Source organism: Numenius arquata, chromosome 8, assembly GCF_964106895.1.
Source record: "Numenius arquata chromosome 8, bNumArq3.hap1.1, whole genome shotgun sequence".
Taxonomy (NCBI): domain Eukaryota; kingdom Metazoa; phylum Chordata; class Aves; order Charadriiformes; family Scolopacidae; genus Numenius; species Numenius arquata.
In genome coordinates, this window is record NC_133583.1 from 55,469,991 (window position 1) to 55,494,784 (window position 24,794).

General features: G+C 40.9%; 3 protein-coding genes across 3 annotated transcripts in view; 1 reads left to right on the plus strand and 2 right to left on the minus strand.

The window, feature by feature from the left end:
* Positions 1-155: 155 nt before the first annotated feature.
* ORC1 (origin recognition complex subunit 1) lies at positions 156-16,797 on the minus strand. Its single transcript, XM_074152281.1, has 16 exons — positions 16,691-16,797; positions 16,170-16,297; positions 14,650-14,819; positions 13,899-14,274; positions 12,949-13,246; positions 12,368-12,472; positions 11,819-12,017; positions 10,806-10,912; positions 9,818-9,919; positions 9,136-9,307; positions 7,540-7,647; positions 6,634-6,783; positions 5,297-5,416; positions 3,641-3,807; positions 2,358-2,445; positions 156-525 (listed from the first exon to the last, which is right to left on the minus strand). The coding sequence occupies exons 1-16, from the start codon at positions 16,777-16,779 to the stop codon at positions 331-333; spliced, it is 2,574 nt and encodes an 857-aa protein (XP_074008382.1). The 5' UTR covers positions 16,780-16,797; the 3' UTR covers positions 156-330.
* Positions 16,798-17,706: 909 nt separating this feature from the next.
* PRPF38A (pre-mRNA processing factor 38A) lies at positions 17,707-22,233 on the plus strand. The gene is made up of 10 exons (XM_074151707.1): positions 17,707-17,899; positions 17,981-18,140; positions 18,867-18,988; positions 19,589-19,674; positions 19,818-19,928; positions 20,427-20,539; positions 21,040-21,066; positions 21,148-21,245; positions 21,589-21,637; positions 21,884-22,233. Exons 1-10 carry the CDS (start codon positions 17,770-17,772, stop codon positions 21,924-21,926), a joined length of 939 nt encoding a protein of 312 aa, XP_074007808.1. The 5' UTR covers positions 17,707-17,769; the 3' UTR covers positions 21,927-22,233.
* Positions 22,234-24,194: 1,961 nt separating this feature from the next.
* The window catches only part of TUT4 (terminal uridylyl transferase 4), a 49,293-nt gene continuing 48,693 nt past the window's right edge, over positions 24,195-24,794 (minus strand). Inside the window, exon 30 of the mRNA XM_074151706.1 lies at positions 24,195-24,703. Coding sequence (XP_074007807.1) covers positions 24,612-24,703 — 92 coding nt within the window. The 3' untranslated portion in view covers positions 24,195-24,611. The remainder of the gene's footprint in view (positions 24,704-24,794) is intronic.

Genomic DNA, 24,794 nt, shown 5'->3' on the forward strand with positions numbered 1-24,794 from the left:
CCCCGCCCCTCTTAACAGCAAAAAAAAAGCAGCTCGTTAGTTGCAGCAATGGAAATATTCAAGTTCAACACCTCAGCTGAAAGGGGAGCACGGTAGCCAGCACATAAAAATATTTTAAAAACAAAGAGCTCGATTTCAAATATTTAAAACGCTTTGAAGCCAATTCTTTATTATAAAAAGGTGCCTTAATACATCAAACGCTTAAGCAACGTATTTAGAAAAAATAAATTTCACTATTTCCATTTTATCAACAATTTAAAAACAATAAAAATAGACGGTATTTAAAAATCTTTATACATATTTAAAAAATAAAATAAAATCTCTATTGCCTTATTCATCCTTGAGCGCGTACACGACATCGTCCTGGCTGATGTTCAGTCGCACTCGCGTGTGAAGGTACTTCGTGCTGGACTCCACCAGCAGGAGCCTGCAGGCGCCAAGTCTTGAACAAATTGCCATAATTTCTGACACCGTAGGCCTCTGCACGCCTTCGATTCTACACAACGCTGTGTGCTGGTGATAGACCTAGTAAAACAGAGAAAGGGACACGGGTCACGTTTGCCTCCCGCTGCACAATCGAGTAGGCCAAGATTAAAAAGAGAAGCTTCCTTCCCCCCACCTCTGTGGGAGGGGAGGTAAAATCAGCTCCAGTCCGTTCCATGACAGGCACGCGTTGCTGTTTTAACACAAACTGTTAGGACTTCGTCAAAGAAACAACAATTCCAAGCTATAATTTCCTTTTTTATATAGCCAAAAGGCAAAACAATTAGCAACCCACCTTGTCTGCAATTTTTAAACTAGATTGTTTTATCTGTTACTACACCTCTTCTCCCCTGGACTATGGGGACTGAGGCTTATCCAGCAGATTCAGAGCTAATGACGTATCAGCGCACGCAGAAGTGATATTCAGGCAAACACAAGTCACACTGACCACAAACGTGACCGATCACAGCTCCGAAAGGCACGATGAAGGAGAACGCATTTGTCACAGGTGATGCGGACTAGTAAACCTGCAACAAGAATCGGCTGAGGTCTTCTGCTTTGCTATTTAGAAAATGTGGAAGAAAACCCTTCTGGTGTTAGAAGAAAACTAACGGGGAAAAAACTTAACAAATCAGTCTAACAAAATACTCGTTGAAGTTCAAGAACTGATTGCAGTGTATCTATGCAGTCAACTGATGCAGATGTTCAGGAGCCAATAACAGAAATTGCAATTAAAATGCTTACTTACAAACCTGTACAATGAGGTAAAACTAGCAGGTTACTTTATATATAAAGTATATAGTTCTAAACATTTCTTTAAGTATCAACATTTAGCTTCCACACTGCGAGTCATGAAATGGACTCTGCGCAGAGTCTTCTCAGCTCTGCTGGTGCCAAGTATTTCGTGGGTCTATTGAAGCCACTAGTGATATATCTGAAATATCTGCTGATATATATCTGAAATAGTGATATATCTGAAATATATTGCAGCTATTAGTGATAGATCTGAAATATATGAATGGTGAAAATTGAAGCTACTAGTGATATATCTACCTCTGCTGAGAAAGACAGTGATACCAGAAGTTGGAATCAACTTTCACTTTTCCTTCTTGAACTATTGCCTGGAGAAGAGAAGGCTCCGGGGAGACCTCATAGCAGCCTACCAATATCTGAAGGGAGCCTACAGGAGAGCTGGAGAGGGACTCCTTGTTAGGAAGTGTAGTGACAGGACAAGGGGTAATGGTTTTAAACTGGAAGAGGGGAGATTTAGATTACATACCAGAAAGAAATTCTTTCCTGTGAGGGTGGTGAGACACTGGAACAGGTTGCCCAGAGAAGCTGTGGATGCCCCATCCCTGGAAGTGTTCAAGGCCAGGCTGGACGGGCTTTGAGCAACCTGGTCTAGTGGGAGGTGTCCCTGCCCATGGCAGGGGGTTGGAACCAGATGATCTTTAAGGTCCCTTCCAACTCTAACCATTCTATGATTCTATGCTGCCTCATATTTTCAGGTTCTCTTTCATTTTTCCTTTTACAAAGCACATTAGGTAGAGGCATGCAGTATTTTCAGATGCAAGCCAGAAAAAAAAAAAAAAAAATCACTTTGTGATTCAGATCACTGGTATCGTTAATACAACAGCAGGTCTTTGCAATTTTAAGTATTTAGTCCCATTGAAAAAAAGGTGGTACCATTCAATTAGGCTTTACACCAGGTATTCACCCGTTTACCTTGCCATCATATTATCTTCCATCAAATTTTAAGAATAAAATCCCCAAATATTTAGACTTTTGCCTGATAATTTTGAGTTTCCCCTCTGTTTTAAGAGAAAGAAAGAAAGAGAAGGAAAAAAAAAGCGTACTCCAAAACATGAACGTACCTGTTGAACTGTTGCCTCCTCAACTCCTGCCCTGCGAAACTCTGCTAAAATTGCTTTCAAAAAGAATTGTTCGTGCAATGAGGCACTCCTGAATATCAAAACAAAACAGACAAAAATTAATCTGCCAAGGTTAGAACTTATGAAACATCAGGAAGAAATCTGGAATGGAAATTGCTTGGTAACCACCTATTTAAATGCAGGGTATTTTTCTACCCGAGTGGGGCAGTTTATGTCAACTGGCCATTATATTATACCCTCCAACTCTGGGGCCACAAAACACTGCATTTTACTTCCCCTCTCTTTTAACGTATAACCTCTCTTTTAATGTATCTGAACACAACGTTTCATTCCATGCTTCATATGTGTTGTGCAGTGTGTCATGGTCAACTTACATTTATGAACTAATAAATAACATTGACATTTTCAGGCCCAAGTAGCACAGTAAAAGCAGTACTTCCATATCCAGCAAAATACTGTATTTGCATCCCTAAGCCTCTCCTGCTCCTTGATGAAACATTCTTTTCCTTTTGACCAGAAAGCAGTAAAGCACTTTATCAGTTACGGCTTGTGCAGACAACTGAAGGGCAACAGAATTCCTCTCTCAGGAAACCTTTCAGAAGTCCTAACGGAACCTCTTTATGTCGAAAAAAGACACCAGTTCAAATGGGAAAGTCTTGCATTCTGCTCAGACATCTGTGGCTGCATCAAAGCGAGCAAAGACAGTGGCATAATCCAAGCAGATGTCGGGGGAATAGTTGAGTCTGGAGAGCCTGATGCCTACACTTTGCATGTGTGAGCGTTTGGGTTTTTTTCCTTCAGTTCAGCTCAAAGCCTGGTCCGGTATCTTGAATAGCCAGTAGTGGTTGTAGCTGTGGGCTCCCGAGTGTGTCTTTCAGATTTAGTTTCAACTGGAAGGAATTCAATTATATATACTCAGAAGCTGCTGCTCAGAGAAATCAATGTACAGTAAGCAGGGAAAAAATCAGGAAATTTCAAAAGCCCCCTCCTGATCTTGATCTGAGCTAACACACTAAACATGGAAACATTCTGTATAAGCTTGTACGAGTGATTTCTATGCCTTGGTTTCCCCGTCTTAAATTCCTATTTTGTACCTCTCTTCCCCCAAGCTGCGCTGCAAGGTTTGTTTCGTACCATTCTTCAACAAAGCACAATGCGCCCCGTGTGCTCCCAAAGGGTGGGGAGAACAGATTGAACGTTGGTGAAAAAATAGCCCACCAAAAAACACACAAGAACAAATAAATTCCTCTGAGAAATGTTTTTACCTGATTGCGTTTATATATGGTGATGAAAACATTTCATCTATGGCTTCCGTTACGTGGGCCATCCTGACTATTTCAGGGGTTCTCTTTTGGCTAGCAAACTCGCAGATCTCAGTGGCCCTTCTGCAGATATCAAGGCAACGCCTTGCATCACCTGACAGTGCTGCGACCTGAAAGTAAACACGACAGGTTTGTAGCAGCGTTTCCTACAACTCGACACAAGAGTTTGGCAAGAATCAACAGACACAAAAAAAACCCCCAAAATGCCCGACCGCAAAACAGGAGAGCAAAGCTACTGTGAACTGTGTTACTAGAATCCCAGTTTTTAAATAACAACCTTTCTGACCAAAACCAAGAGAAGCGACCCTCCCACACCCCCACCCCGATCTGGTCATCACAAATTCAAGGCTGAAATTTTTTCTATAACCACGGAAGTGAGAGTTTAAAAAAAAAAAAAAAAATCCAGGAAATTCAATGTGAGCAGTTCAGTTCAACACCAAGGTTTTAGAAATTTTGTCAATAAAGAGCCTACCACAATCCGTGTTCATGCAAGGCGGGGGGGGGAAGGAGGGGCAAAACACTCCTCAGTTTTTCCATCCTCAATAGAATATTGATTTTAAGAGTACAGTAATATTTTTTTAGTCTCAAAGAAATATCTGGGATAGTGAATTTACAAGCGCCTGAAAATTTTTAGGTCTCTGAAATTTCTGAAACTCGATTACTTCTTGAAACCTTGTGGGTTACAATTTTAATAAAGCTATGAACATTCACTAGATACAGTACCAGCCTAGTTTTCCCAGTAGATGCTGATAACATATGAAAGCCCTAGAGCCCAGCTGGAGCCAAGAATGAGAAACCCTTTAGAAAGTCTAGTTGCAAGTTATTTTTCTAGATTTTCTGAAGAAAAATCATACTAGAAAAACATTACAGATTATTGAGTCTGCAAAATCATCACCATTGTTCTTACAAAAAGGTAGTTCCTTCATAACAAAACAAATGCTTATAATTACTTCTGACATATAAGTACTCTTTTTTAATCCTACAATGATGCTTAGCAGAAAAAATTTAAGCATATACTGGTTGACAGATGTTCTAGCGTAATTTTAATAGATTATCTTAATTTATAATTGCTAACATAAGACATTAAACAATGCGTACATCTTAATTTGAGAAGCTACTGATCTCTAATGCATTATTTATTTTTTGTACAACTGAGCATTCAGACTGGGAACAGAGCAGGTACTATCTATTATGCCAGGGCTTTAAACATCTTAAGAAAATGAATATGGATATTTCCACTGCCACTGGCACACAAGCTTTTTTTTCAAGATCATCCAATGACTCATATTATGCCAAACCCTGGAGAAAGCTGACATCTTATCATTATGCATTATCACGACTCTCGTTGTCATGACTCCAGCTCTTGGAATATACTGCTGCCTCCTCAAAGTAGGTAGAAAAAGCAAGGACAGTGCTTTCGCAGTTTCCTGTGAAAATACCTTCTATACCTTACAGAGAGCATAATGAATAATCCACTACTTGCACTTTGTCTCCAATACAGAATACATAACCACAGAAACAGCTTGACTACTGTTACAAAATTCTTCCCCTCCCTTCACCTAGCGCAACAGAGAGGACACACACGTGTACCGTGCTTACCTTTCTGGAAACTAGCTGAATTGCATCCTCTTCAAATGCCCTCACGCTGTTCAGTCTGGATGAAATGATTTGCTGTAACTGTTTGTAGGTGTAGGGCTGAAAGGACATTCGGGTGAGGCCCTATAGTAAAGAATACAGCGAGAAGTGTTTATAGCACTTGAAAACTCTCAACTGCTCAAGCATATCCTGTAGACTTTGAGTTTGCTCCTATCAGAGAAAATATCTCTCTTTCACATCCTTCCCCTCCAAGTCATACGCTTTAATCAATTCTTTCACTCCGTATTTGTGAAATAAACGTGCAAATCCAGAAAACTGAGGACCGCTGGTTGGATCTCCCCACAAAAAGGCCTGAGGAGCAAGCGCTGCTGCTATTGAAATTCTAATTTCTCTTACAAAACTTGTAAACAAATCAGAGCCACCTGTAATCTTTTGATTACAACTGTTTACACTTTTTTTTTAATACAGTAACAGCAGAAGCTATGAAAAAATATTCACTTCTCCTTTAACAAATCTGTATACATTTATACAGTCATATTATTGAAATCACACTAGCAATCAGCCAAGAATTAAAAATCTTCTGGCTCAAGCTGATAAAAACTGCTTTCAGATGAGAAGGACAATCTATGTTACAGATGGTCCACTGCTTTTCATTTTTCTATAGGAGGCCTGAGTTTTGTGTTTCTTATGCAAAGTTCTTCTCTCTTGTGACTGTATGGGCTCAGCTGATCTGCAGGTCTAGTGGGTGGAGGAAAGCAATTCACACACTGTGGAACTATTTTTGAGTCACAGAAGGATGGAGGCAGAGAGCACTGTTTATGCAAATCATTTTTCAGAGCAGTGATGAAGAGATAACCTATGAAAATGTATTCAACACAGGTGTAGAGTGTATCTAACTGTCTGTTCAAAGGTATCCTACCAAGAAAATCTACCAGCTCATGGCAAACAGAGAATAGCTGGGTGTCTGGAATGAAAGGGGAAAGAGGAAGAGAAACCAGAACAGAATTCTTCTGAACTGTAGAGTAAGCAGCTTAACCATGAAGCATGGCATTTGATTATCCAGATCTTAATATGTTTAAAAAGACATCTGCATTCTTAATTCATTCTTACAAGAACATGGTGTACTTACACTGCATAACATCCAATTACCAACCTGGCTCCTTAACTTACTTTACTAAGATTTATGTGTTCATTATCAGCCCTCTGGAGGGGGACTTATAAAAGCACTGTTTAACCTCTGATGTAACCAGTCCCACCTTTCTCCTGGATTATTTTTGATTGCATGCAGTATTTAATCTGTTCGTATTTTATAGCATAGCAACAAAACTGCTAGGACATACCAGCCTGCTGGCTACTCTGTTCATCATTATTCTCTCCGGCAAGTCCATGGTGTTAGCAATGGCCAAGATGATTAACTTGGAGTGCTTTTGAGTTGGCCAGTCAAATAAATTGTACATCACATTCTGTTTCCGGGTCCACAGAAGATCAAGCTGCAGAAAGAGAAGAATTAGACTGAAAAAGAACGGTCTTGAATTTACAATACCTGATGAGGGGTCTGAGAGCAATAGCTCTGCCACAGAAGACTTCTTACATGATTCTGAACAAGCTCTCTCTTGTATTGCCTTTATCCATCTACTAATAGGCCTGCATTTTCTGAATTGGGGCTTTAATCTCTTTTAGAAAAGCACAGTCCTACTAGATGCTTGAACAGTATTAATCACAGTAGAGTGATTAAACAGCTGGAGTTTTTGAACACTGCTGTGACATTAATACTACATCTAACAAGATTAAAAGACCCTCCATGTGAGAACCTGAATTAGCTTACAGCAAAAAATAAGTGTGTATTTCTTTATTACTGAACTTAGCACATTCGAGGAGTTTCAAAACTCGGTATGACTTATTTCACAGTGGGTATTCTCACTGGAAAAGCAGCAGCTTTCAGACAAAATACAATAGAGTTCTGTGGTATTTAGGAGTTGACAAAACAACTCATTCCATGACCATAACCAAAACAAAACATAAAACCAATGTGAAATCCAAGACAGAGAACACTATGGCAACAGGATACTTGTCCCTTTAAGTTCAGTTTCCTATTAAGGCTAAGAGGAACTATTTGTGTGTCCACTCTCCTAAGTCCATCTTTTAAGATCACATGTGATATACTCTAAGCATGTCTTTTACCATCCTCCAAAACCTCATTTCTTACGATACTTCAAGGAAAGAGAATGAAGGATTCTTTGTCTCACCTCATCCACTATCAGCACTGTGGTCTTCCTCTTTGGTCCAGGTGTACTGAACAGTTTTGCCAACAGTACTGCAGCATGGGATGCTGTCACCTTCTGACCTGTCAGTAACTGGACAAGGATTCAACAACGTTGCAGGTTAATCACACCAAAACCCTGGAAATAGGAAGTTTTAACTTTTCTCTAACAATCAACACCAGTCATCTGGATTTTTTTTTTTCCCCATGGGGGAGGAGTTAAAAAAAAAAAAAAACAAAAACAACCAAAATCAAAAACAGTAGCTCATAAGACAACTCAAGGTCTACCAGGAACTGTCCATAAAGAACATTAAAAAAAAAGAATATATAACTAAAAAGAAAGGTCATTAGAATTTCCTGCAATTTGTCTTAAATGTAGATTCATTAAGAAATCCTGAACCCAGCCTCCAGAGGACTCTAAACCTCAAGGGTGTCTCTGAACAGAAAACACCTACTGAAAACCTAAGTCAGTTGACAAGAATAGCCTGACTTCAGTAATCTTGAATTCCTGTTAAAATATTAATGTAACATCAGCAGGATCTAGAAGTAAATAATTTATTCAACTCTAAGCTAAAAAATTACCTTCATCAAGAACTGCTTCTGCAATAATCTGTGTTGCAAAACAGATGAGCTGATTGTACGTTACCTGTTCTCTTGTAGGTCCAAAGCTATATAGAAATTAAAGCATGACATTTCAAATAGGCTGAATCAATTGTTCAACATAGTTCAGAGCCAAGCCGTAAAGTAAAATGAAGACTGCATTTGGAAACTGCACTGGTTCTCCAGAATCCCTTAAAAACCGACCTAAGAATTCATAATTATTAAACAAGCCAGAGCATGACAATAATGTATAATACTTGCTTCATGTTTCCAATTCAGTCAGGACAGCCTGAATCAGTCAGACAAAGCCGTTAGATCCCAGAGGATCCTGATCCTACAGCTCTGGGACTAGGCATCCAATACGCCAGAGTTCAGTTCTTGTGGTGGAACTGGCACACCTACGTATTTAACCTATTGGGTGATCTTAAGCCAGTCCTCAGGTTAGTTCGCACCCATTATAAACACAAGCACAGTCTTTAGTCCCAGATGAGATATTGTAGACTAGTTTGTCAGGGAAATCTGAAATATAGCATTGTTGACAGACAGTCCCTCTTTAGCTAGATTTCTATGATGACAAAATAACTAACCATTAAAACCCCCTTAGTAACTATTTTACTGCTACACTTACTTCCAGAGCTGTCACCTCAGTAACGTTTTAAGCACACGTGCAGAAAGCTATAGAAGGGGAAAAAAGAATCTGGTTTTGATTTTTGTTAAACCTTAGTGGAGATAATAAATCAGGCTATTTCCCAGCCACTTCCCTTATGCAGCTGAAAGCAAAATAGTTCAAGAAGTTGACCATGGCCTTAAGTTAATTATTTTTTAACCTGCTCCAAGATAAGAGCATACAGTCTCTCAGAAGGGCTACTTGGAAGTATTGATATGTTAAGTGCCTCAAATACTGTAACACATTGAGGATTTGACGGTAAAGCATAAGATCTCGTCTTTCAAACCAGAGCGCCACCGAAGAGGCTTTACTTACCTCTAGTATCTGCACATAAGCTTGGTGAGGGTCAGTCAGCTTCATGCCGTTGATTTCTATGAACTGGAATGATGGTAGGTCATCACTTTCTGCAGCTTGCTGAAGACAGCGAATTACTTCATGAACGGTCGCGGTTTTACCTGTTCCAGGCACTCCAGAAATGTACATGCACCTACAAAAGCACAACATCTTTTCAGCAGCCTGAGTAAAATGATAATGCTTTTAGGATTAAAGAGCTGGAATCCCTGGGCTCTGAGACCAGCCTTGAATACTACTCCTCTGTCACTTCAGGAAATTCCCTGTATTTCAGCTATTTTATTTGCAAACTGGGACACATAACACATTGAAGGATCATGAGGATTTTTATTATTACTGAAGCAATTAACAACCTAAAATAATTTATAAATGTAATTTACCTCTTTAATAAAAAAAAAAGTTTCCCAGACATCTAAAATTGACTAGTTATATTTTGGTCTTTAATTTAAATCTGCACAATAAAGAAGTCCACATTATTCTATGCACAACCCTTCTTAAGGAAGAAAAATACCGGGAAAATTTAAACTAGGAACTTTAATTCAGCCAAATGTCGCTAACTTTTTAAATAAAAGTAGTGTTGATTGTCTGACTGCTGTTATGCCACAGGTGGATGTGATCTCAGTTACAGTCTCATGAAAAAACTCACCCTCCTGTACCATCAATAAGTTTGCTTTCCACAAAGTTATAGATATCCTGGAATTCTTCTTCACGACAAGGTAGAGATTCTGGGATAGCAGAAACATGCAGCCTTTTGATTAAAAAAAAAGAGAAGAGAAAGAAAAAGAAAATTTAAATAGGAGGTCCAAGGTCTGCATTTTCGCAGTTGTATCTGAAGGGTCTACTGAGGAAAACAAACAGCCAGACACTCCACCTTTCACAGCTGTGCGTAATTTTTCAACTCTCTTACATACATCGTCTGAACATCAATGTCAAGTATCCCAAAAGAAATAACCTAGTCTTTCTATACGTGCTTTTAAATTTTAACAGTCATCTTCATAAACAAACAGCATGAATATGCAGCAATAAAGATCTAGCTGTTTTAATTCACAAAAAAAAAATTGTAAGCCACCGTAGAAGCAGGATAAAACAGCAAAGACTGCTTATAGGATAAGATAAATCTGATTTATCTGAGAGAAATCTCAGTTTGGAAGATATCAGTCCTGAACGCCTTTTTTTTTTTTTTCCACTGTAAAGATCTACAACGATACACATAAAACTTTTTCACACACCAACACAGATATCGTACCTTTATAATCTAAAGCTAGTAAGAGAGAGTCTTTGTTTTTCTGATGTTGCAGAGAATGAAGTTCTAAAGAACTTAGCATGGACTGGTTATAATAATTTGAAATTGAAGAAGTAGTATTGTAAATACTACTAGTATTTGTAAATCTAGTACTGTACTGTAAATCCAGAAATGCTCTTCTGGTATCACTGAATTTCACTGAATTTTTTAGAGTTGGAAGGGACCATATAGATCATCTAGTCCAACTCCCCTGCTGAAGCAGGATCAAAACACGCATTTTTACCAAATCTATTTAATATGGTAATGATGACATTTCTCTATTTCAGCATAGCCTCCTGCTACGCATACTCGATGCAAAAAAAGATTATTTCCTCCCCTGAGCACACATTACCTTAATCTGGCTTCTTCTAGTATACTGGCTGGTTTCTGTGCTGCATGGTTGCGCCTGGGAATTTCAGGAGTTGCATTCCGAGGTGTCTTCGGGGTTCCTGGTAAAGACTGTTAAAGAAAAGTTACAACCTCAAACAGATTTTCCTACATACACCAATTTCTGTTGGAGACTGATCATTCATACAAGTTTCCCAAACACTATTTATGCACAAAGACTACCTGGGGATGCCACAGTATAAGATGAAAAGAGAAATGGTTTTTACAAAAGGGAGTTACCAAACAAGCCTCATGGTCTTTCTTCCTCAGGGAAGAAAGAAACTGGAAGGGGGTGGTGACAAAGACAACTACATCTTTTAACTGTCTAAAGAATTTTTAAATTGTTTATGTCTTTCTGAAGTGCTGTGTTACAAAGTGATCCAGTTCTTAAGAAACAGCAAGCAAACAGAAATTGATCTATCTGAATTTCATTGTCCGAACAAAAAAGCCATATGGTATCTTAATCATTCTACCTTGTTGTGCTTACAAGTTCTAGTTACACTAGGATTTCCGTGTTAGACATTTCATAAAAAAACATTAGCCACTGACAGCATGTCAATGACAGTATGGCTGTGATACTGATAACAGTCTGAATGAGTCAGGCCTAAGATTCACATAACCTGGTATCCTGTCTCCATCAGCAGCCAGGATACGGTGAGAAACTGCTGGCCACACTCTCGCTGGTGTGGCTGTGAATCCTGTAGAGCATCCCTTTTGTGTTGGCAATCATTCCAAGAACCAGGACAGCTCTACTACCAAGCACAAAGTGGGTCTTAGGGCTTTCTGCTATATATAGACCACACTCAATACAGACTGTACAAAAATAGAACTAAAATGTCTCAGTGCTCAGCTTACAATAAAAGTAAAAACGGTTGCCGTAACTGGATTCACCAGTTTGTTAACTGTGGTACACTGCAGTCAAGCATTCATATAATTTGCTTAGAAATAACACAACAGCTCTTTTAAATGGAACCTTACCGTTTTCTTCAGGGTCTTCGCAGGAGTGTGAACTGAAGATTTCCTTGAAGATTTTGGGGTGCTTAATATCCTGCTTGATTTCGTTTTCTTTTCCGGTGTACAGAGTACATCATTCTCCTCTTCCTCACTACTTGAAGAGTAAGAGCTGTCTGAGCTAGACAGATCCTCTTCCTCGTTCAACTCTAGCATATTTAACACGCTATAAGAAACAGAAATGACGTGAGTTTTAAAAAGAATACATACAACTCCAAACGTATCATTTGTATGTTTGCAGCTTTTTCTGTAGTTAATGGTAATCAGCAAGCCAACATGTTTTCCATTTGAACTGTTAATTTTCCATGGCTATTTAACAGATTGGTTTAAAGGAAGTCAGTTTTCTGATGAACACCATGAGTTGGCTTTATGTTTCTGAACATCGCACAGTTTTCACACTACGGTTAAGTTGTGCTTCTAGAACCCTTTGCATTTCATTATTAAACTAGACAAACTCTCAATGCATCAAGCTATCGACAGCAATCTGAATAAGATATCATGGATGCAAAAGTTTACCTGACTTGCTCTCTAATGCGAGCGCTTGTGTTCTGTGCACACATTCTACGAGAACGAGGGGTCAACACCGGGCTCTGACTGCCCCGCTCCTGACATCCAATTAAACTGTAAAGAAAGAACACAAAACTATTTGTATTTTCTCTTTGCATCACGCTTGTGAAGACAGAGAGAAGGCCTTTCAAACTTCAGGCTCAATTGTTATGGCTGTCAATGCAGCATGAAGTCTCGTTTACCGTTATTTACAGACTGGCTACGGCATAGATATTGGCAGCACAGTTTCCCCTATAAAGGTGTGTAAACCAGTTGAGGAAAGCTGCTAAGGCTAAAGCGAGACCCTGAGTCCATACAAGTCCGACTTGCTGGCTGACCTACGATGCCATGACAACAGCGACTGCACTAGGATTAGTTCAAAACAGATACTCTGACTTGAGCCCTATCAACATTTTCCCAAAACATGGTACGCACAGAGACTTCATCTGCTTTTCTCTCCAGAAGCCCTTGATAAATGTGCTTTAAGAGAACTACATACACGTAGAAATCCCATTCAAAAAAAAAAAATTTATTAAAAGGCTATCACTTACCATATAATGTCCTCTTTCACATTAAGATTCTTGGCTTTCTCACTGGATTCTTTGACCTTACAATAAGGGGATAATCGTATTGTATCACTGAACTTCTGACAGCGCTCTGCAGTATCAAACGTTGGCTTTGACTTATCACTGGTGCAAGGTATTTTTGGTGGTGAGCCCAAAATGCCAGTGAATTTCACTTTTCTTTTAGTAGCTGATGGCTCTAACGGTGCTACAGCATCACAGTCATCATCCAAAAGTTCCAAAACTTCACATCCCAGCAGCCTGCCTTTAGGAGATCTTGTGGGACCTAGGAATCAAGAGGAAAATGAACTTTTGTCAGGCTTTAATATGGCTGGTTTGGTTAACTTTCAGAAGACATGGTATGACTGGCTCAGTGGCTGTCATTTAAATGAAAGGGGATGACATTACACTCCAGGAACTGAATACAAACAGAAGGCACACATTTCCTCTAAAAAGATGATTAAATAGAATATTAATTGATTTTTTTTTTTCCCAGTTTTCTAACCTGCCTCCATCACTTACAACTTTGCTCATGCTCCACTTTGAAAATATGGCACGTTACATATGATCAAATGTATTTATTCAACCAGGCCAATGTAAACATTCCAGTGCACTACCAAAAGGTTAAAGTGAAATGTTCTGAGGTCAAGTTAGGCTGACTGGTAGCATTTCAGTCAACAAGCACTTTAACTTAGACTTACCAGTTACGAATAAAACATCTGCACTTTAATTGGATATAAGCAGTACAGTCGCTTGAAATAACAGGCATAAGACAAACAACTGATGCGCCCAAAAAGGCTTGGGGTAACCCCAAAGCCTGAATTAGGCAGCTTAAAATATTGGTGTTAAATATTACCATTGTTTAAACTACCCAAAATGAAGAGGCACAAAACGTATTACTTTCCAAACTACCGAACGGAGTATTGCAGTATACATACTGTTTAACTGTAACTTCTTCCTTGCTGTTGGAGTTTTCATGCCATTAGCCACTCTTTGTGAATGTCTCTCTTTAGCGAGGGAGGACTTGGAAGCAGAATGTTTTGACTCTATTTCCAACTCAACATTTTTTGGTTTTGTGGCACTCCGAACAACTCTCTCTGACTCTTTTTTCAGGGGAGAAACCATGTCCGAAGGAATAAATGAGTTTGAAGAGTTTGGGATGCCCCCTCGTTTCTGACTGGCTTCTTTCAGCTTAGAGAATGTGTCAGGGGACAAAGGTTTAAAGCATTTCCCATCCCAAGACTGTTTTACATAGAAAATCTGTTCCTTATTTAATGAAATAGGTATTTCCTCCCCCAGATGTAGCGGTATCACCTGTAAAAACAGAAAATGCCAAAACACATTAGCATTTACAGTTAATTTAACATTTAACTGCTTCCTGTTCACAGATCTTACTATTGGAACTCATGCAATCCTTTGTTATATAGGGCAACACCTTCAATCTACATTTACACTCACATAAGTTTATTGCACTACGGGACCCCCTTTCACTTTACTTCTTTCCATGCAAACCCCTAAAAGAGCTGGCTGCCAACAATCAAAGTCATTTTGGGATGGAGGAAAGACAGAATATCAACTGTTCTCAACTATCCCATCCCCAAGTTAACTGCATTAACAAATATACATCACATATTTGGTTTGGGAGGGAATAAAGTAGTTTCAACTGTTCTACTGGGCTGCAGTACGTACCACAACTCTTTTAATAATGGTCTCCACAGCTATATCAACGTCATAGCAAGAAACTTGATCAAAAAACACCTCTTGGGGATAAGCCTCTCTTTTAAGCAGTTTCCGCTTATTGTGAGGTATTTCTGTAATACGGCAGAACCACTGCACAACTGCATGTTTCTCCCGAGCACCTGTAAGAATGAAAAAACAAGTCAGTGAACACTTTTATTGTATTGCAAATAGTTATTACCAGACCTCAATGACTTAGCTGAAATGCCACTGAGGATAGAAATCCCCCCCTGGACACAAGTGAGAAAGCATCTGGTAAGAGATTACAATTCCTATTTTCTAAGTAAATTAAAATATTTGAATTGAGACTTTTAAGGACTAAAATAACACCTACATAGGCTCTCAGTCACAACATGCCTGCACATCAGCTGATCCACCAGTCCACTATAACAAATGAAGAGGTTCCTTATTTGCATAAATGTGTTCTAATCAAACCCCGCTAACTGAAAGCAGTGACATAAAAGGAGAAGTGAGAAATTTCAAAACAGTAGTTGTAATTTCAATGTTATTTCAGAGGTAAACCAGAAATGCAATTTATTAACTGCTTAACAAACCGGAGAATCCTGCTGTTGAAATGTCTAGAAGAAAGTCTGAATAAAAGAAACATTGAAAACTTATTACAATCAAATATTAAGTTCCTCTCTACATTTTAAGGTGTTCATCTTTGAATGAAAAACAAAGCCACATATCTTTAACAAATTTGTAAAAAATACGTAACAAAAGGAAAATCTTCAAGGAAGTTTCACAGGTTTCATTCCAGCATGAAAAGAATATTCAGTTGTATTACAAAAAATCTGCATTAGTAAATAAGATGGAGTGATATGTATTTATGTTTTTAAAAAGTAAATGGTTAAAAAAACCTCAAAATATTATCATGATGGCCGAAATCAAACATCAAAAGCTGTTCAAAGAAATCAGACATGGCTAATGAGTACTTTCTAATTCAGACTCAAGAGATAGCCTTTGTATTACTCACCTTCCATGATTTATTTTTTAATATCTATCTTTTTAGTACCTACCTTTATCTATAAATAAGGAGTTCTACAAGGGACAGAAGCAACAAGCCTCATTTATTCAGCCTCACACCTTATTGCTAAATTCCATGCTGGCTAATAAGATGCAAGTTCAGGGCTGCAGTGCTCTTGCTCCATTTGGATTCTCCAATCTCTAAATAAAGCATGAGCTCACACTGTCTTCCTCAAGGACCACTTCTTTTAAATCAGACAACTAAGCAAAAAGGTTATAAAAACTTAATGTCTTTAAGTTTATCTATCAAATCTGATTTAAATGAGCCATTGACCCCAAATATTTTGGGAGCATGTGAATACAGATGCAGTGATTAGCAAAGCCTAATTTACTTAATAAATTAGGCCAGCGATATGAGGTTATGAGCTAATACATTCCCATGAAATAGGCATCTTTAAAACATTTTAAGATTTTTCAGATAGGAGGTAAATTTTTGTTTTTCTTACCATCTTCATATAAATCCAGGAGTTGTGCCACAAAAGGTTGATCCGCATTCTCCCCTTCTACTAAAATAAATTCGCCGAGTTGTATACAGCTTTCTGTTCTGCTCCTTTCCGATTTAATAATGATTCCCCTAGAAAGCGATGTACACGTACAGATTAGTGGGATTTCACATTCTTTATAATTCACATATCATTAAAGCCGACGGCCTGTCAATCTTACTGCTAGTTATGCTCCCTCTTGCAAAGCCTACAACTGAGTTTCCTCATTAAGAGCTTTCGTACGTATTTCAAGTAAACATTTAATGCTTATTCACAGATTTAATTAAATGTTTTGTTTAGACGTTATACAATTTATAACTCAAGAGCTTTGTAACATTTTCGTTATACACACACAGTGGCACCACACAATGCTCAAAACATTACTCGCATTCTCAGTGCCTGCCACATCAACATAAACGATGTCAGAAAGGCAAAGAAACCTTTGTTAAGTTTCCCTGAGCAAGCTATAAATTAGTGCTACTTACTCGTACTGCAAAGTCCTCAGCTTTCTGTCTGAGTTCATGGGTTGTCCATACCAGGAGTAGATAATTCTGCTTTGCTGCCGGGTGTTCATGATTCCCACGGAAAATCTAAAACAAGCAAACAAACAAATAATTTTTTTTTTTTTTTAAATATTATTTAAAAATAAAAACGAGGAGATGCTTAAGATGGCCAAATACACAGAAAAGCCATCAGTTCTTTCAACGTGTAGGAAGAACGTGGGGTGCATTGGCTGACTCAGAGAAGACCACTTTCCCTCCCCAAAACCTCCAAACGCCTCTCCTGAGGCGAGGAGGAAAAAGAGAAGATGTTTAGTAGCGGATTGTTCTTTAATTCCTTTTTTTTTTTTTTTCACGTCCAGCCGGCAGCTTTAGGACCGTGCCTGGTCTGGTTTGGGTCCAGACCTCCCTGCGTTTCGCTTACGCTCCATTTGTATGGCTTTGTTTCGTTTTCCTAACTAAGAATCTTTCCCTCTGGAAACAGCCCACAGGGGTCAGGAAGACGGGTCCCCCACCCGCCAGGGCCCTTCCCCCCTCGTCCACCCAAGCCCATCGGTTTAGGCGACCTCGGGGCAGATCTCCGCCTCGTGGACCCCCTCCCCGTCCCAGGGACCCCCTCCCCGCCCCAGGGGGCCACCGCCACCGCCGGGGCTCGGACCCGCAGGGAGACACCGCGGCCGCTCCCCCTCCCGCTCCCCTCAGGGACGCCAGGCCCGACGCCCGCTCACCCCGGCGCCTCAGAGAACCCCGCGCGCGGCGGCGACAGCAGCAGCGCGAGCTCCGGCCAGCCCCAGCATAGAATTTCGCGCCAAAGCCCACCCGGAGCCCCGCCCCCTCAGGCTTGCGCGCGGGCGCGCGGGGATTGGGAAGGGGCGGGAAGAAGCCCCGGCGCCCCCAGCGCCATGTTTGAGCCTGGCGCCCCGAAGCCGCGGGCGGAAAGGGATGTGACGGTCCGGAGCTAAGATGGCGGCGGCGCCCCGGAAGCGGAAGGCGCTGCAGCCGCCTCACGGAAGGGGAGCGGGGCGGCCCGCCTCGGAGCTGAGGGGAGCTGCGGAGCGGCGACCATGGCGAACCGGACGGTGAAGGACGCGCACAGCATCCATGGCACCAACCCGCAGTACCTGGTGGAGAAGATCATCCGCACCCGCATCTACGAGTCCAAGTACTGGAAGGAGGAGTGCTTCGGCCTGACGGGTATGGCGGGAGGGGGCTGGGCGGGGGGGGCTCGGTGAGGAGCCGGCGCTGACGGCCCGTCCCGGCCCTTCCCTCTTCCAGCCGAGCTGGTGGTGGACAAGGCCATGGAGCTGAGGTACGTGGGGGGCGTCTATGGCGGGAACATAAAGCCGACGCCCTTCTTGTGCTTGACGCTGAAGATGCTGCAGATCCAGCCCGAAAAGGACATCATTGTGGAGTTCATAAAGAACGAGGACTTCAAGTAAGTTGGTAGCTTGAGGTTTTTGTGGGTTTTTTTTTCCCTGTCATTTTGGTTGTTGTACTGAATGAAGCCGTCCAACAGGAACAGGCTGCCCAGAGAAGCTGTGGATGCCCCATCCCTGGAGGTGTTCAAGGCCAGGCTGGATGGGGCTTTGAGCAACCTGGTCTGGTGGGAGGTGTCCCTGCCCATGGCAGGGGGTTGGAACTCGATGATCTTTAAGGTCCTTTCCAACCCAAACCATTCTATGATTCTGTGGAAGCAGCCAGGGGAACTTCAGTGCAGGGTTTAGCTTTTAGCAGGCCCTGACAGTCTCTTCTTGCCTGTCCGTCCTCTTGCTTCCAAAAGATGGCTGTCCTTGTCACTGGGGCTGGTGGAATGGCTGGCCTTTGCAGTGTGTTTTCTTCGTGGTAACACCCCTCTCTGTGAAGTATTTAGAACAAGTTGTGTTAAGGGAACCATATTAATCTATTTCTTTTCCCCCAGTATTTCTTTTGTCTGTGTGAGTGATAGTGCACCTATACAGAGATTATATATGTATACTTGAGTGTATACATATATATATTTTACATATGTACACTTGAGTACCTGGAGAAAATCTAAATGGTCGTGTATTCTATTTATTTTAGTGTACTGATTTTCCTCAAAAACTTATAGGAAAAACGCCTCATTTATCTAAACTGCTAACTATGCAAAAAGATCAGATCCACGAAAAGGTTTTCTTTTCAGGTACGTCCGAATGCTTGGCGCGTTGTACATGAGATTGACGGGCACTGCCATTGACTGCTACAAGTACCTTGAGCCGCTGTACAACGACTATCGAAAAATAAAAAGTCAGAACAGAAATGGGGGTAAGCACTCTTATGAAGCTGTGGTTTCTTAGTACCTCATAGGTGACCTTCTGTTAAAAAAAAAAAAAAGTGTCACGCTAGATAAAAGTAAACAGTCTATTTAGTAATACCAGCTTGAAAAATTGTGGCATAACCTCTTTTTGAAACCTTGTATTTATTCATCACTTGGATAGTCGGTTGCTGGTCTTGCTGACTTGTACAAACGAGAACCGCTTTGCTTATTTTGCTTTCCCCAAGTGCTTGTGTTTTCTCTTGGGTACTGAAACGCAGTTCCACAAATACGAAAGAACCACCGTTTGAGTGCTGGTTTAAGCACTGTGAGTCCGCTGATCTTAGCTGCGAGTGCTGGTTTAAGCACTGTGAGTCCGCTGATCTTAGCTGCGAGTGCTGGTTTAAGCACTGTGAGTCCGCTGATCTTAGCTGTGAGGTAGTTTCCTCTTTTTGCAAGGTAGGCCTAGTGATTTTCCTTATCTTCAAGAATGATTTTAGAACTGTTGTTTGTGCAGTCCACTTGACATAAATAGTCTGAAGTATTTAATATTTACTCCAACCGCAAGTGTTAGTCGTCTTTATCTTTTCAATGGTGTTTTTACCCCCCAGAATTTGAACTGATGCACGTGGATGAATTTATTGATGAACTACTCCACGAGGAACGCGTATGCGATATCATTCTGCCTCGATTACAGGTTTGGCAAAGTAGATGGCTGTTGAATTCTTAACTGCATCACATTCAGTAGTTGTATCGGCCACTGGCTTGTTCCATAAAGCTTTTGCCACATGAGATGCCTCCTTAGGTGTTCATTCTTACTTGGGCTATAATTTCTCCTAGAAACGTTATGTTCTGGAAGAAGCTGAGCAGCTCGAGCCTCGTGTCAGCGCTTTGGAAGAAGACATGGACGATGTAGAATCTAGTGAGGAGGAGGAGGAAGAAGATGAAAAGGTTGGTGAAATATTTTGCAAAGGGGTAGTCAGAACCGGCGCTGAACCACTGCAGAACGCTTTATGGCCTGTGAGAGATATTTGAGGGGAGACACAGAGAGGCTGCTTGAAACTCGTATCTCCTCCCTTAACATAGTTTCATGTAAGCTGTTTGTGAGAACTTGTCAGACCCTGAAGCAGTTCTCATGTGCTCTGTGTTTGTCTGATTTTCTGTCTCCTGAAATTCACAAATCTGGATCTGTTCTGTGTTGCTTAATTTACCTGAAATATGTTTAAATACATATATATGGGAGAGAACTAAAGGTGATGATGAAAGTTACGACGACCACCATAGTTGATTCTGCTGTACTCATTTCTGAGTACGTAATACTTGAGGATGGGGAAGCTTGATCTCATGACTTTTGTCATTTATATGAATTGTTCTGAAATTTTTACTGATAGATAAAAGCCTTGATGAAACAAGACTTACAGAATCTTTCTCCCTGGCCATTGTTTGCAGCTGGAGCGAGTACCTTCTCCTGACCACCGCAGAAGAGGCTACAGAGACCTTGATAAACCCCGCAGATCTCCAGTTGTGCGCTACAGGCGGAGCCGAAGCAGGTCTCCGAGAAGGTGATGCGGCTCTTGTGAGCAGTATTTTTACCTATTGTGCTGCAGATGGCTGGAGCAAGGCACGGAAGCGAAGGTGACGATTCAGCCAGAAACTCTTGTGCCTCCCAATTTCTTTAGGCATTTTCTAAATGAAGGAATTGCAGTGCACAGCCACGGCCAATGCATCGGCCTCTTTCTCTAGTCCTTCAGTGACTCTTGAACTTGCTGGCCAACTTGAGCTAAATTTGACAATGCAGGGAAGATATTAAGGAGAACCAAGTGCTTTGTTTTCCTGTTAATTGTTCTTACTGTTAATAAGCCAGGGAAAACTCATCACTGACCTCATTTCTTCACTGTATGGGCCAGTCCAGAAGCATGTGCTGCCCCTTGTGCAACGCAAACTGGGGACATGGGGGAGTGCAAGGGAAGCCCTGGTGCTGTCGCTGGAGAATATGGGAAATTAAACAGCTCATTCTGCTGATGATTTTTATTAAGTTTTTTGTTTTCTCCCCCAATTACAGGCGAAGCCGCTCTCCAAAGAGAAGAAGGTAGGCTGTTATTCTATTACTTAATCTTAAAATGTGTTGCATTTTTAGTATGACTGTCTTCAAAAGCTTCCTTTCTCTCAGTCCGTCACCACGCCGGGAGAGGCATCGCAGCAAGAGCCCAAGGCGACACCGGAGCAGATCCAGGGAGAGGCGCCACAGATCAAGATCGAAGTCTCCAGGTATATTTGTCACTTACAGATTAACTCTGGCAAGTCTTTATCAGCACAACATCCACTGCAAGAGCCACCTGTGTCACAGTATTGAGGAAGTAGCACAGGTGCTTAGTCTAGCTTATCAAACTGTTACGTGAAAGCACGGCTGGAGAACTCCTTTAATACAAGCAAAATTGTCCCAAGTACGTTTTTCAGGTATTTGCCAGGAGGTTTATTCGAGTGCTTAATTAAGGCTAGGGTTGTTGTGGCGTTATCTAAGACACTTGGTCACTAGAAGCAGATTGCATTAGCAAAACAAAAAAATAATTCCAGGGTCTACGGAAGTAACTGTTACCTTTTTATCTCACAGGGCATCACCGTAGTCATAGACACAGAAGTCATTCCAAATCACCTGAAAGGTAAGGTGTCTTAAGGGTGTCTGTCCTGCTGTAGGAGCTCTTACTTGTCATTTAATCTCGGGGAGCGAAGGTCTTCTTACAGTGTTGGAGATCAAATATTTCATACAGTACCTCCGTCAGTGCTGTAATCATGTCACACCATCCATCTTTGACCATAGAAAACACCACTTACTGCTATAAATCACCTTGTTCTTTTAAAACAATTACTAGTACTCGTCATACGGCTTTTTTTTTTTCCTGTTTCAGGTCTAAGAAAAGTCATAAGAAGAGTCGGCGAGGGAATGAATAAGAGACTAAATCCAGCGCACAGTTTAAGGACCTTGACCTGCAGTCTAACTCTGTCCAGTTTGCTTTACGGGACAGGTGGATACGCACTGGCTGCTTTAGCAGTCCATTCCTTTAATCCTTCTCCTCTTGTACAAGTCTTGTTTGGGTTTGTTTTCATTTTTTTTTTTAATTAAAAGAAAGCTAAGGATACTTTTTATGTAGTTAATTACTCATCCTCGTGATAGAATTTGAGGATTGTTTTTAAATTGTTTTTCTCAAGGCCTGTAAAAACTCATGAAGAGCCATTAAAGGGGGGGGGGTTGCTGTTTAAAGGCTCCTTGCTCTTTCTTTCACAATACCTTGTTTAGGCTCTTGTAGCTGAAGCTGGCTTCATTCTCACGTCAGGACATTGTTTTGACAAACAGCCACTGCAGTCAGTTGCCAAAGTGAGAATACGTTTTGAGTTACAGATGCCGAAGAGCTACTGGCCTAAACCGTATCACACCTCCAGTACCGGAAAGGAAGCGAGACTCACAATCCAGTATGTTTACTAATGGCTGGAGATGACTTGAAACCACTATTACTGGTTCCTTTGGCAGAAGGGAGGGCAGGGAGAGGGGACGTTACAGCGGGGTCTGCAACAAGCCACAGAACCAGGAAGACGGCGTAGATGAGGCCCTTTATAGACAGACAGGAGCAGCCTCACGTTCACAAGCCCTGGTCCTCACAGGGGACTTAAACCACCCTGATATCCCTGGAGGGACAACACAGCAGGGAATAAGCAATCCAGGAGGTTCCTGGAATGCATTAATGGTAACTTCCTTCTCCATGTGATAGAGGAGCCAAGGAGAGGTGCCATGCTGGGCCTTGTCCTCACCAACAATGAGGGGTTGGTGGGGCACGTGAAGCTCAAGAGCAGCCTTGGCTGCAGTGACCATAAGATGGTGAAGTTCAAGATCCTTCAGGCAGTGAAGAGGGTGCACAGCAGGCTCCCTACCCTGGACTTCAGCCTCTTCAGGGATCTGCTTGGCAGAGTACCATGGGATAAAGCCCTGGAGGGAAGAAGGGGCCAAGAAAGCTGGCTAATATTCACGAATCACCTTCTAGACAATCTCAAACAGAAAAAGGAAGCCTACAGAGGGTGGAAGCAAGGACAGGGGGCCTGGGAGGAATACAGAGAAATTGTCCAAGCAGCCAGGGATCAGGTTATAGGCAAGCTAAAACCCAGATGGAGTTAAATCTGGCCAGGGATGTCAAGGGCAACAAGAAAAGCTTCTAGAAGTGTGTCAGTGATAAAAGGAACACTAGGGAAAATGTAGGCCCTCTTCAGAACGAAAGGGGAGACCTGGTTACCTAGGAGATGGATGAGGCTGAGGTACTCAACGACTTTTTGTCTCAGTCTTCACCAGCAAGTGCTCCAGCCACACCGCCCAAGTCACGGAAGGCAGAGAAAGGGACTGGGAGAATGAGGTACCACCCACTGTAGAAGATCAGGTTCAACACCATCTGAGGAACCTGAAGGTGCACAAATCCATGGGACCCAATGAGATACATCCGTTGGTCCTGAGGGAACCAGGTGATCTTTCAGGTCCCTTCCAACCCAAACCACTCTATGATTCTGTGACTCATCCTTAAGCGTATCCAATGATCTGCTGCTTCTGATGCTGGTAACAGACAGCATTCAGCAAGTCCCCATTTTTCAAATTAGGAATATTTAAGCTCTTACTCAACTTACAGTTGTCAGTACACTTAATTATGCATTAATTTATGTTGTGTTAAACCCCTTGTGTGCACCATCCCTTTATTCATAGTCTTGCTTCAGGAACAAGGACTGACAGTTCTGTCCCCTGAACGCTGCATTTATGGTTTAAATATTGTCACGCATTGCACGGTGAGTGTTGACAACAGAAAATAGTGATGCCAAGTGAATTTATGGAGGGTGCTCTTTAAAGTTACTTCACAGAACAGCCTGATTTTTCTAGAGTATTTTCATATGTGAAATGTTCATGAACAGAAAAGCAGGTGTACTCTTCCCTCAAATCAAGTATTTTACAATAAAGACACACTGGCTGTAAACAGCACACGTAACGACACCGGCACAGGGAAAAACAGGAATACTGATTGTACATCTCATTAAAGCTGCTCATCTTTCTTCTCTGCTTTAGGATAACTAAATTAAAGCTGGTTTTATTATTCTGGTTTCCTAATTACAGCTAAATGCAAGCATGCATAAAAACAGGGAAGAGGAAAAAGTCTTACGTCCTTTTTTTGAAGTTTTATTTTTCTTTTTAAAAAGTTTTTTTGGCACTACATAGTTCTGTAAAGAATAGAAGTGACAAATTTTTAAACACATGAAATCCCCTTCTAATTTTATTTTTTTTAGAACAATATATATAAAGTCTGAAGCAACCAAAGTATGAATACAGCTAATAGAAAATAAAGAACTTAATTTTAAAAATTCTCTCTCTTTACAGTTTATCAAGATAAAACAAAACACAATTCCCCTTAAAAATAGGGTAATAAAATAGATGAAATTTGTATCACTCAGTTTTGTGATACTAGTAAAAACTATAGTTCATATCTATGTACAAATGATACAGTTTAAAAACAGTCTTAAATAATCTTGTATCTAAACGTTGCATTAAGATTTTTAATCAGAACCTGAATTTTTTTTCCTCCCCCCACCCACCCACAAACCCATTAAATTTCACTTTTTCTGTTGAATGTAATTCAGATTCAAGTGTGGGTGTCCTTGAGACAGAAGCGAGAACCGCTGGTTATTCTGCATCAGTGGACCAGCTAAAAGAAAATGGATTACAATTACTTCAGCAAATTTAATATATTTAACAGTGCTTGGCTATATTAAATGTATTAATCTTAGAAATAAAGC

Bases quoted from the DNA above. Each gene is read 5' to 3' on its own strand.
- ORC1 (XM_074152281.1), bottom strand. From the start codon at position 16,779: ATGAACACCCGGCAGCAAAGCAGAATTATCTACTCCTGGTATGGACAA. The intron at 13,247-13,898 runs GTATGTATACTG...CTTGATTCCTAG, and splicing joins GAAGAAGTTACAGTTAAACA to GTCCCACAAGATCTCCTAAA. The intron at 12,473-12,948 runs GTAAGTGATAGC...CTTTCTTTACAG, and splicing joins GTGAAAGAGGACATTATATG to TTTAATTGGATGTCAGGAGC.
- PRPF38A (XM_074151707.1), top strand. From the start codon at position 17,770: ATGGCGAACCGGACGGTGAAGGACGCGCACAGCATCCATGGCACCAAC. The intron at 20,540-21,039 runs GTGATGCGGCTC...CCCCAATTACAG, and splicing joins CGAAGCAGGTCTCCGAGAAG to GCGAAGCCGCTCTCCAAAGA. The intron at 21,246-21,588 runs GTATATTTGTCA...TTTATCTCACAG, and splicing joins ATCAAGATCGAAGTCTCCAG to GGCATCACCGTAGTCATAGA.